Source organism: Staurois parvus, unplaced genomic scaffold (assembly GCF_062004578.1).
Source record: "Staurois parvus isolate SC_StPar_1 unplaced genomic scaffold, SC_StPar_1.0 ptg000409l, whole genome shotgun sequence".
NCBI lineage: Eukaryota > Metazoa > Chordata > Amphibia > Anura > Ranidae > Staurois > Staurois parvus.
In genome coordinates this window covers 1,775,964-1,788,164 of record NW_028318205.1, presented here as the reverse complement: position 1 = coordinate 1,788,164, position 12,201 = coordinate 1,775,964, and the positions used below count along the sequence as shown (strand labels likewise).

The following is a 12,201-nucleotide window of genomic DNA, read 5'->3' as shown; positions in this document are numbered from 1 at the left end:
TTATAGAACATTCTGCAGGTGTAGGAGTCACCTAATATTCCGAATTTGGAAAAGCTGAACTGGGATCTGTCTGTGAAATCCATCTCCAACAAATGTCATTCTTAAAGTTTTCTTGATATGAAATAGCTAATGTTAGCACAGAACAGATGGAAGAGGAATAAGTGTAATATTTTTCAAAGTATTCTTCAGAGCGAAGTGGCAGCAAATGAAAGGAGATTGTTTGAATTCAAGGTCCAGCCATAGTCAGAAGTGTGGTAAGATGATATGTAGTGTAAAATCATCTAATGCCCAATGTCTACTGAAAGCCTTAAACACCATATACGGTATGTGTAACCTTGCTTTTTGGCAGCACACACAAATGTAATAATTAGAGATGAGCGAATCAAACCAGGCGAAGTGGAATTCGTTTCGAATTTCAGGAAAAATTCGATTCGCGGCGAATCCGAATATTAGCATACTTCGGGTGCGCGAATCGGATTTTTCCCGATCAGCCGGCAAAAGTGTCCCTGCAGAGAGCTCCGCTATTTCTGACAGTTCTCTGACAGTTCCTTCACATGTACAGCGGTTGAAACATTGTATCTATTTGTTTCCATTTAGGATACAGATGTTTTTATTCGGAAATAGATACAATGTTTCAACCGCTGTAAATGTGAAGGAACTGTCAGAGAACTGTCAGAAATAGCGGAGCTCTCTGCAGATACACTTTTTGCTGTACTGGAATACTTCTTCTTTTCATTCTTCTTTTCATTCTTCTCATTCTTCTTTTCATTCTTCTTTTCATTCTTCTTCTCATTCTTCTTTTCATTCTTCTTCTTCTTTTCATTCTTCTTTTCATTCTTCTCATTCTTCTTTTCTTCTTCATGAAAAGAAGAATGAGAATAAGAATGAAAAGAAGAATGAGAAGAATGAAAAGAAGAATGAAAAGAAGAAGAAGAATGAAAAGAAGGATGAGAAGAATGAAAAGAAGAATGAGAAGAATGAAAAGAAGAATGAAAAGAAGAAGAAGAAGAAGAATGAAAAGAAGAATGAAAAGAAGAAGAATGAAAAGAAGAATGAGAAGAAGAATGAGAAGAAGAATGAAAAGAAGAATGAGAAGAATGAAAAGAAGAATGAAAAGAAGAAGAATGAAAAGAAGAATGAGAAGAAGAATGAAAAGAAGAATGAGAAGAAGAATGAGAAGAATGAAAAGAAGAATGAAAAGAAGAATGAAAAGAAGAAGAAGAAGAATGAAAAGAAGAAGAAGAATGAAAAGAAGAATGAAAAGAAGAAGAAGAAGAAGAATCTTTTCATTCTTCTCATTCTTCTTTTCATTCTTCTTTTCATTCTTCTTCTTCTTTTCATTCTTCTTTTCATTCTTCTTCTTCTTTTCATTCTTCTTCTTCTTTTCATTCTTCTTTTCATTCTTCTTCTTCTTCTTTTCATTCTTCTCATTCTTCTTTTCATTCTTCTTCTTCTTCTTTTCATTCTTCTTCTTCTTTTCATTCTTCTTTTCATTCTTCTTCTTCTTCTTTTCATTCTTCTTCTTCTTCTTTTCATTCTTCTTTTCATTCTTCTTCTTCTTCTTTTCATTCTTCTTCTTTTTCTTTTCATTCTTCTTTTCATTCTTCTTCTTCTTTTCATTCTTCTTCTTCTTCTTTTCATTCTTCTTTTCATTCTTCTTCTCATTCTTCTTTTCATTCTTCTTCTTTTCATTCTTCTCATTCTTCTTTTCTTCTTCATGAAAAGAAGAATGAGAATGAAAAGAAGAATGAAAAGAAGAAGAAGAATGAAAAGAAGAATGAGAAGCGGAATGAAAAGAAGAATGAAAAGAAGAATGAGAAGAATGAAAAGAAGAATGAAAAGAAGAAGAAGAATGAGAAGAAGAATGAGAAGAAGAATGAAAAGAAGAATGAGAAGAAGAATGAGAAGAATGAAAAGAAGAATGAAAAGAAGAATGAAAAGAAGAAGAAGAAGAAGAATGAAAAGAAGAAGAAGAATGAAAAGAAGAATGAAAAGAAGAAGAAGAAGAATCTTTTCATTCTTCTCATTCTTCTTTTCATTCTTCTTTTCATTCTTCTTCTTCTTCTTTTCATTCTTCTTCTTCTTTTCATTCTTCTTCTTCTTCTTTTCATTCTTCTTCTTCTTTTCATTCTTCTTTTCATTCTTCTTCTTCTTCTTTTCATTCTTCTTCTTCTTCTTCTTTTCATTCTTCTTCTTCTTTTCATTCTTCTTCTTCTTCTTTTCATTCTTCTCATTCTTCTTTTCATTCTTCTCATTCTTCTTTTCATTCTTCTTTTCATTCTTCTTCTCATTCTTCTTTTCATTCTTATTCTTCTTCTTTTCATTCTTCTTCTTCTTTTCATTCTTCTTTTCATTCTTCTTCTTTTCATTCTTCTCATTCTTCTTTTCATTCTTCTTCTTCTTCTTTTCATTCTTCTTCTTCTTCTTTTCATTCTTCTTCTTCTTTTCATTCTTCTTTTCATTCTTCTTCTTCTTTTCATTCTTCTCATTCTTCTTTTCATTCTTCTTTTCATTCTTCTTCTTCTTCTTTTCATTCTTCTTTTCATTCTTCTCATTCTTCTTTTCATTCTTCTCATTCTTCTTTTCATTCTTCTTTTCATTCTTCTTCTCATTCTTCTTTTCATTCTTCTTCTTTTCATTCTTCTTTTCATTCTTCTCATTCTTCTTTTCTTCTTCATGAAAAGAAGAATGAGAAGAAGAATGAAAAGAAGAATGAGAAGAAGAATGAGAAGAATGAAAAGAAGAATGAAAAGAAGAAGAAGAAGATTGAAAAGAAGAAGAAGAAGAATGAAAAGAAGAATGAAAAGAAGAATGAAAAGAAGTAGAATGAAAAGAAGAATGAGAAGAAGAATGAGAAGAATGAAAAGAAGAATGAAAAGAAGAAGAAGAATGAAAAGAAGAATGAGAAGAAGAATGAAAAGAAGAATGAGAAGAATGAAAAGAAGAATGAAAAGAAGAAGAAGAAGAATGAAAAGAAGAAGAAGAATGAAAAGAAGAATGAAAAGAAGAAGAAGAAGAAGAATCTTTTCATTCTTCTCATTCTTCTTTTCATTCTTCTTCTTCTTCTTTTCATTCTTCTTCTTCTTTTCATTCTTCTTTTCATTCTTCTTCTTCTTCTTTTCATTCTTCTTCTTCTTCTGAGGATGAGGATGAAGAAGAAGAAGAAGAAGTAGGATGAAAATAAGAATAATTCCAAGCCGGGAAAAAGTGTATCTGTCAGAAATAGAGGAGCTCTGCAGATACACTTTTTGCCGGCTTGGAATACTTCTTATTTTCATCCTACTTCTTCTTCTTCTTCATCCTCATCCTCATCCTCAGAAGAAGAAGAAGAGGATGAGGATGAGGATGAAGAAGAAGAAGAAGAAGTAGGATGAAAATAAGAAGAATTCCAAGCCGGCAAAAAGTGTATCTGCAGAGCTCCGCTAAGTGTATCTGCAGAGCTCCGCTAAGAAATAGCGGAGCTCTGCAGATACACTTTATTCTTCTCATCCTTCTTCTTCTTCTCATCCTTCTTCTTCTTCTCATCCTTCTACTTCTTCTCATCCTTCTTCTTCTTCTCATCCTTCTTCTTCTCATCCTTCTCCTTCTTCTCATCCTTCTTCTCATCCTTCTCCTTCTTCTCATCCTTCTTCTCATCCTTCTCCTTCTTCTCATCCTTCTCCTTCTTCTCATCCTTCTCCTTCTCCTTCTTCTCATCCTTCTCCTTCTTCTCATCCTTCTCCTTCTTCTCATCCTTCTCCTTCTTCTCATCCTTCTCCTTCTCCTTCTTCTCATCCTTCTCCTTCTTCTCATCCTTCTCCTTCTTCTCATCCTTCTCCTTCTTCTCATCCTTCTCCTTCTCCTTCTCCTTCCTCATCTCCAAGGGCATTTAAATTAAAGTTACAGTGTTCTGCACTAATATAAAGGCTCTCTGAAGCCTAGAAACCCTTTTTATAAGTTAAATTCGTAGCGAATAAATTCGCATCGAATCGAATTTCTCCCGCAAATTCGGCGAATCGGCCGAATCGAATTTTTGAATAATTCGCTCATCTCTAGTAATAATATACCTTTGTACAGTGTGAAAGAAAAGAAGTGGAGAAGCGCTGAGCAAACCCTTTGGCGCTATATAAATACTGTATAATAATAATATAAATACTGTATAATAATAATAATATAAATACTGTATAATAATATAAGGAAGATCAGGAGAATAGAAGAATGTCCTTCTTTATAATGCTGCAAAGCAACCCAGTGCAAAAACAGAGATTTAGTTTCAGTGTTGTGGATGAACAAAATATGGGTGTTTGTTAGTTGTTTGGGATCTCTCAGCTCAGACAAATATTGCATTGCATTGTTTAGAGACATATGGAGGATATTGGAGCGGTTTTTAGGTGTGCTAAGGCATTTAAATAATTAACCACTTCAAGTCTGGACACTTTCACCCCCTTCCTGCCCAGGCCAATTTTCAGCTTTCAGTGCTATCACACTTTGAATGACAATTGCGCGGTCATGCAACACTGTACACATTAATTTTTTTTAGCATTTTTTGAGACACTGAAAACTTTATTTTGGTGGTATTTATTCACCACTGGGATTTTTTTTTTCTATATAAATGAAAAAGTCCAAACATTTTGAAAAAAAAAGTGGTTTTCTTATAAACTTTTGCAAATAAATATTCTTTCTTCATAAATATTGGCCAAAATATATTCAGCTATTTAGTAAAAAAAATAAGCCAAATTAGTTTATAACCAAAAATGATAATTTTTCTAAAGTTTTTTTTCATTTTTATTTTTTATATTATTCATTTTTTTTTTTAACATACCATTACCCTAGCAGTACAGTGTCACCATAGTGACACTGTACTACTTGTGAGGGGCGATGATGATTTTTTTTTCTTTTTTTACACTGATTGCTTTTACACCCATAAAGGCTGTAAAAGCAATCATTTCTCCTCTCTGGCTGCATTCTTGCAGCCATTGAGAAATACTGTGAGAGCTGTGATTGGTCACAGCTTGTCACATGGTACAAGGCTGTTGTAAATAAGCCTTGTACCATGTGACCTCTGTGATCATTCATAGATTTCACAAGTAGTAAGGAATGATGTCAGGAAGTGACATCTTGTTTAGTACTGTTCATCAGGGATCACATGAATCGGGACCTCACACAGAGGTCCCGTACAGCGATTAGTCCTCCGAACACAGCGGGCATAGGATCGCGGTGCTGCGCCCTCCCAGGGAGCGAGCACAGGCAGGGAATACGGGGGCCGTTTATAAACGGCCACCCGCATCAGCACTGCTCCCGTCCAGCCATTTATGTACATGGGCCAGACGGGAAGTGGTTAGAGCAGAACTCCAGGCAAAAACGTCTTTACATAGTTTTATTGCTGCATTCCTACCTTTCTAGAATATGTAGTCTGTCTTCTGGTTGACTCTGTAGTTTCTGAGAAACAGCATGCATATTTATTAAATCATGTGGTTAATCCCCTGTGTCTTCCTGTTTGTAAGACCGGTGGCAGCTATGCCTCTTATTCCCCCAGCCACTGGTCTTGGCACATCCCTTCTGTAGTTCTCATGCCAGCAGCAGAGATGCATTTCCTGTTGGCTGTAGTAGGTGGACCAGTCTGAGTGTCAGGTCTGAACTGCCCATAGAGGCAATGTGCCCCTCCTCCCATCCAATGGTAACAGCTGTCAACAAGCCTGGAGCCCAAAGCATTTACCTCCATGCATGCCTGACAACAACACAGGCAGGCTGGGGTAAAGGATTTCACTGGGGATTCAGAAGGCACCTTGACTGACATCAGTCATCACTATTACCTTTGCTGATCCCAGGACACACAGGCAGAGATAATGGATTCTATGGTCACTCTGTATACGCAGAGGAAAACAGGAGAGGAAGCCGAGCTGCTACACAGACTTAACCCCATAGCTGCTGGGGAGGGAGCTGAGCCTATGGCTAACAGTTAACCCCTCAGTTGCTAGACACCTTTACATTGTATCACTAAAAGCACCCACTGATTAACAACTGTCTGGCGATTGAGGGGTTAACTGTTACCCACAGGCTCATCTCTCTTCCCTGGCAGCAATAGAGCAATGGAACATGTGTGCACAGAGAGTACAGGGATGGAATATGTGTGCAGAGAGAGGACAGCAATGGAACATGTGTGTAGAGAGAGTACAGGGATAGAATATGTGTGCACAGAGAGTACAGGGATGGAATATGTGTGCACAGAGAGTACAGGGATGGAATATGTGTGCACAGAGTGTACAGGGATGGAATATGTGTGCACAGAGAGTACAGGGATGGAACATGTGTGCACAGAGAGTACAGGGATGGAATATGTGTGCACAGAGAGTACAGGGATGGAATATGTGTGCACAGAGTGTACAGGGATGGAATATGTGTGCACAGAGAGTACAGGGATGGAACATGTGTGCACAGAGAGTACAGGGATGGAATATGTGTGTACAGAGAGTACAGAGATGGAATATGTGTGTACAGAGAGTACAGGGATGGAATATGTGTGTACAGAGAGTAAAGGGATGGAATATGTGTGCAGAGAGAGGACAGCAATGGAACATGTGTGCAGAGGAGATATGGGGATGGAACATGTGTGCAGAGGAGATACCAGGATAGAACATGTGTGCAGAGAGAGTACAATGATGGAACATGTGTGCAATTGGAGTACAGGGATGGAACATATGTGCAGAGGAAATACAGGGATGGAACATGTGTGCAGAGGAAATACAGGGATGGAACATGTGCGCAGATGGGATACAGCGATAGAACGTGTTTCCAGAGAGGGTACAGTGATGGAACATGTGTGCAGAGGAGGTGCACTAGTGGAAAACATGAGCTGATGTGGTAGTGTACTGGTAGCAAAACAGCTGTACAGTGGTAGTGGCACATGTGTGCAGGGAGGGTGCAGTGATGGTTGAACAGGGACATTCTTCCCACTTCCTACTGACATAAGGGTGGCATTTCTTTTACTGTCCACTGACATAGGGGGGCATTGTTCCTACTGACGCCAAGTGAATTGGTTTTAGTAAGGGTTACCCTGAGAGCTGAAAATTATTTTAGCAGTTCCTGTAGGTTAAAATGTTGATAAGAACTGATTTAAAATTTATAAATGATATAAAGTAGAACAGCTGCCTCTCCAGTTACTGTAGAACTACAAGTCAAGCTGCCTCTTCAGCTACTGTAAAACTACAAGTCAAGCTGACCCTGACCAATTTATACCATGCCACCATACATGTGAACCCATGCTAAACAATGTTTAGTTACTACAACTGCTGCTACTTAGAACAGTCTTTAGTGACCCCACTGGAGAGAGACTTCCTATTTCTGTGACCCCAATGGACACTGGAGAGAGACTTCCTGTTTCTGTGACCCCACTGGAAGGATACTTCCCCTCACTTCCTGCCCCAGTGACACCACTGAAGGGAGACTTCCACTCACCTCCTGGCCCTGTGACCCCACTGTAGGGATACTTTCTGTTTCTGTGACCCCACTAGTGGGAGACCTCCCATTACTTCCTGGCCTTGTGACCCCCACTGGTGGGAGACTTCCTGTTTCTTTGACCCCAATAGAGGGAGACTTCCTGTTTCTGCGACCCCATTGAAGGGAGACTTCCCCTCAATTCCTGATCCTGGCAGGAATAGCCATAAAAACATTGTCATAGGTTCAACGCCTTCCTTGTACTGTAAATGTGTTCTTGTCTGTGACTTTGTGGGATATATATCAGGTCTTCTCCTGTAGTATGGCTACAGTCTCAAGTGATATAGTGTAGAACAGCTTCCTCTCCAGCTACTGTAGAACTAGTCAAGCTGACACTGTCAATTTATACCATATCACCATACATGCCATCCCATGCTAAACAATGTTTAGTTACCACACCTGCTGCTACCTAGAACAGTCTTTAGTGACCCCACTGTAGAGAAACGTCCTGTTTCTATGACCCCTCTGGAAAGAGGCTTCCTGTTTCTGTGACCCCACTGGAGAGAGACTTTCCCTTACTTCCTGTCCATGCGGTGCCACTGGAGGGAGACTTCCTGTTTCTGTGACACCACTGGAGGGAGACCTCCCCTCACAGCCAGTAACAGAAAACCTAGAGGATGGGGAATTAAATATTTAATTAAAGTAGACTACATAGAATGAACTAAACTTTTTGCACATGCATGCTTTACATTTCTAAGATTGTCACTTAACTATCCTGCTGTATGGTGATGAGCAGTGGCTGAAGAAAGAGAGGTCTTGATTTATGTTGGAGTGGGCGAGTACACATTCAACAGGTACAAGCCTAGTGCACCTGCCCACATTCAATGCAATTCCCAGAGGTTAATGGGAAATGTAGTTTCCTTTCCTGCAGAGAGAGGAGAGGATTTGAAGTAATCCCTGCTGTTACACCTCCTCCTTGCCAGAGCAGATGCTGCTATTTTTGAATTATAATGAAGACTTCCTGAAAATTCAGTTAAAAAGACTTTTTATCTTCAATGGTAAGGAATTTCACAAATCTGGTACTTAGTGTTTCGTGTAGGGGGGTATACTAATGGATGATTTGTTTGCCTATCCCAGAGTTCTTTAAGGAAAGCATAGTAGGCTTGATTTACTTGCTACAAAGAGAATAAATAAAACACTACATTCAAATATCCTGATTTTTGACTGGCAACCAGGGTGAAGAGCGGTATATGGCATTTATGCTATGTCTCAGTAACTAGAGCTGATAGGGAAAAAGCGGTGCGACTTTTAGAATCAGCATGTCAAATATACCCAAGAACGGGTCTAACATTCGAGGCACCAAAGTATGTATTGGCCTGTGTTATACTACGAGCAGGACTTTAGAATGTGGGAAGAAACACACAAGCTCAGGGAGACATGCACACACAATGCAGATAGTGATCCAGGTGGTATGCAAATCAGGGACTCCAGTGCTGCAAGGCAGAAGTGCCAACTACCAAGCCACCATGCTGCTCAAATTCACATACCAGTCACTCACAACTTAGACCATGTACAGGTACACTCCCATATATATATATATATATATATATATATATATATATATATATATATATCACTGCTTGGCTCAATCACTGGTTGAAAAAGGCAGATTTTCCTGCATTCCTATTGATGCACCAATATCTAAAATGTAATTAAATTATTCTAAAGCAGCAGAATTCTCATTGTAATGCTCTGTAATAAACTGTACCTGAACAAAATGGGGGTTTGGTACTCCATTGATTTCCTTGACACGCTAATTCTTCATGTCCTTCTAAGTGATAGCCGGAGTAACAAAAATAAATTAACACAGCCTCCGAACAAAACACAAAGTCACCATTTTCTATCTTCATTGGAAGGCCACAGGATGTACCTACAATAAGAAATCTAGCGGTTAAATCCTTGTTGATGTTTATCTTGGTTTTATTCCTCTAATCAAAGGTTTGCCTTGGTGAAAAATGAGACATTTATTTTTTTTTTCGAAGTACACTTTTAAATTCAGGGCAGGCGTACACGACCAATGCACAGGTCACACTCTCATTCAGCACTGTTCCATATAATATAGTTTGTACTTCAGAATGCAAACATAACTTCTCTTTTTCTCCCTATTTGGAACAAGACATGTTTTAAAGGAAAACTATAACATTTTTTGGCCAGTCTTTTTTTTTTTTCTTTATTAACTATAATTGTTTTTGGGCAGTTCTTTTTCTTATTTTTAACTGATGCTGATATAATTTTTGTAATATGTATAAAATATTTACTTTAAAAATAAACTTTTAATATAGCAAGCTTCCTGTGCTTCTGAAGATTTAGAGTGCACTGTCCCTTCTTGGAAAGGAAAAAGGGGAGTGTGTTATTCAGTTAACTTATTCAGCTATCTGTATATGAATCTTAAAATCGTGATAATGAGCACAGCAGTAAACCAGCTGTTTAAAATTTTGGATTAGCAGAATCTCATTTGCCACTTGATGACTGCTAAAGAGTAAAAAATATACTTCATAAATACTTGAATAAAAAGAATACATTTTAGAATTCATATGGATTGAAGAAAAATAAATATCAGAAATCATATAGATTGAATCAGAATGAATATCAGAAATCATATAGAAAAGCACTATACATTTCTTAAAAGCACATACGTTTACAAGTACGCAGAAAAACAGATTTTATCTTAAGTTTATTTATGTTCAGTTTACACAAAGTGGACATGGACAGAGCCAGGTCTGCTATATGGACTGGAGGGTGTGTCCGTTTACACCCCACTGCCCTCCAATTTGCTCCGCCTAGACATAGGGAAATGGATCCCCTTCCATTCTGGGTCAGAGGCAGGCGGGTGTAAATTATTGTTATTATACAGTAATTATAAAGCGCCAATGGTTCGCTCAACGCTGTACATTACAAATGGATACAAGTCTGGAAAATGAACAGGACATGATCAGAACCATAATGTGAAAGGGGCCTAAATGAACAGTGAAAATAGAAACAACACACTTATGAACTCATCACTGTATTGCTCTACTCTCTCCTTGTATAAGCATTATCTTTTCACTGCAGCATACCTTAATGGCTCCTTGTGCTGCTTCTTCATCCTCCTCTCTAAACTCTGACTGAACACAACACTGCAAGAGGCTGATACCAGGTCAAATTCAGATACCTATATTTGCATTTAAAAATACATTTTATTGATGCTTTAATGATTAACCACTTCAATATCGGGCACTTATACCCAGGGGCGGACTGACAACTCATGGGGCCCCCTGGGCAATAGGGGATCATGGGGCCCCTTGTCCTTGCCCAAACTCAAAAAAGCCTATGAAAAAGGTACCAGGGGCAACTCATGGGGCCCCCTACTGATCCCGGGCCCTCAGGCAGTGCCCGAGTTTCCAAATGGTCAGTCCGCCCCTGGTTATACCCCCTTCCTGCCCAGGTCAATTTTCAGCTTTCAGCGCTGTCGTATTTTGAATGACAATTGCGCGGTCATGCAACATTGTACCGATATGAAATTTTTATAATTTGTTTTCACACAAATAGAGCTTTCTTTTGGTGGTATTTAATCACCACTAAGTTTTTTTATTTTTTGCTAAATAAAACAAAAAACATCTGAAACGTTTCTTCATTTCTGTTATAAAATTTTGCAAATAAATAAAATTTCTTCAAAAATTTAGGTCAAAATGTATTCTGCTTCATTTCTTTGGTGAAAATAATAATAATTGGATTTGTATTTTTTTTCAAATGTTTAAATTTTTTTTTCTAACATTTTTTCTTTTTTTTCACTATTTTATTTTTCAGCACACTGTGACTAAAGCAATACAATGTTACCATAGTAACATTGAACTACTCTGGGCAAGTGATCAGGAATTTTTTTTAACACATTATGATTGCTAATACCAATGTATTTCATTGATATTTGCAATGATTACTGAATGCAACTGATTCATTCAGTCTTTTGTTGTGATTAGCTGTGATTGCGCAAAGATGATCACATGATACAGATGGGCTGTGATTGACCCTGTATGTATCATGTGACTGTCTTGACCAGTCACAGCTAACAACATAATTGTATACAATGAATGACATGGCAGGAAGCCATCCATTGTATACAATTGACGTGTGATCTGCTGTGATTGGTCAGAGCGGTCACGACACTGGCAACAGGCTGGTGCAGGGATATGTCATCAGCTGTGTCCCGTGGACACAGCCAGTGACAGATCACGCTGCTGCGCAGCCCCGCAGCCACTTAAGAAAGGGTGTTCTTATACCCCTGAAATGTTGAGTTTTTCCTCCTCCTCTCTCTTTTCACCAGTGTCTGGATCAGCTATCATTCTCATTATTCTATTTTTGTTATGGGGTGTGCCTGTCTATATATTTAAATCTATTATACTAACAGATTGATACAATGTGGAGGTTTTAAGCACCCTGAAAAATAATCCATTGTTGGTTACCTAATGGTGTACAACATAGATAATAGTGGTGTGCAGACCTTTATTGCTAATTACAATTGCTAATTACAAAAAAATAAATAAGTGCTTCCCACCAGGTGATAAGCAATAAATACTATTTAGAATAGGTGGGTAGTAAAAACAGCTGCGTCTTAACAACTCCAGAATGCCCAGCTAAATTTTTCCATTGCAACCAGACAGGGCTGTACACAAGCTGCAAAGCTATGCTTCATGGCGTGGCGATTTTAACTCAACTTTTCTGTCAAACGTGCCCATTAAGGTCTAAGGGAGC

At 38.0% G+C, this 12,201-nt stretch overlaps 1 protein-coding gene across 1 annotated transcript in view; it reads right to left on the bottom strand.

The window, feature by feature from the left end:
* Positions 1-12,201, bottom strand: part of TPO (thyroid peroxidase) — a 225,803-nt gene that overhangs the window by 46,252 nt on the left and 167,350 nt on the right. The window contains exon 10 of the mRNA XM_089686702.1: positions 9,182-9,343. Within this exon, the coding sequence (XP_089542828.1) occupies positions 9,182-9,343 (162 nt within the window). The remainder of the gene's footprint in view (positions 1-9,181; positions 9,344-12,201) is intronic.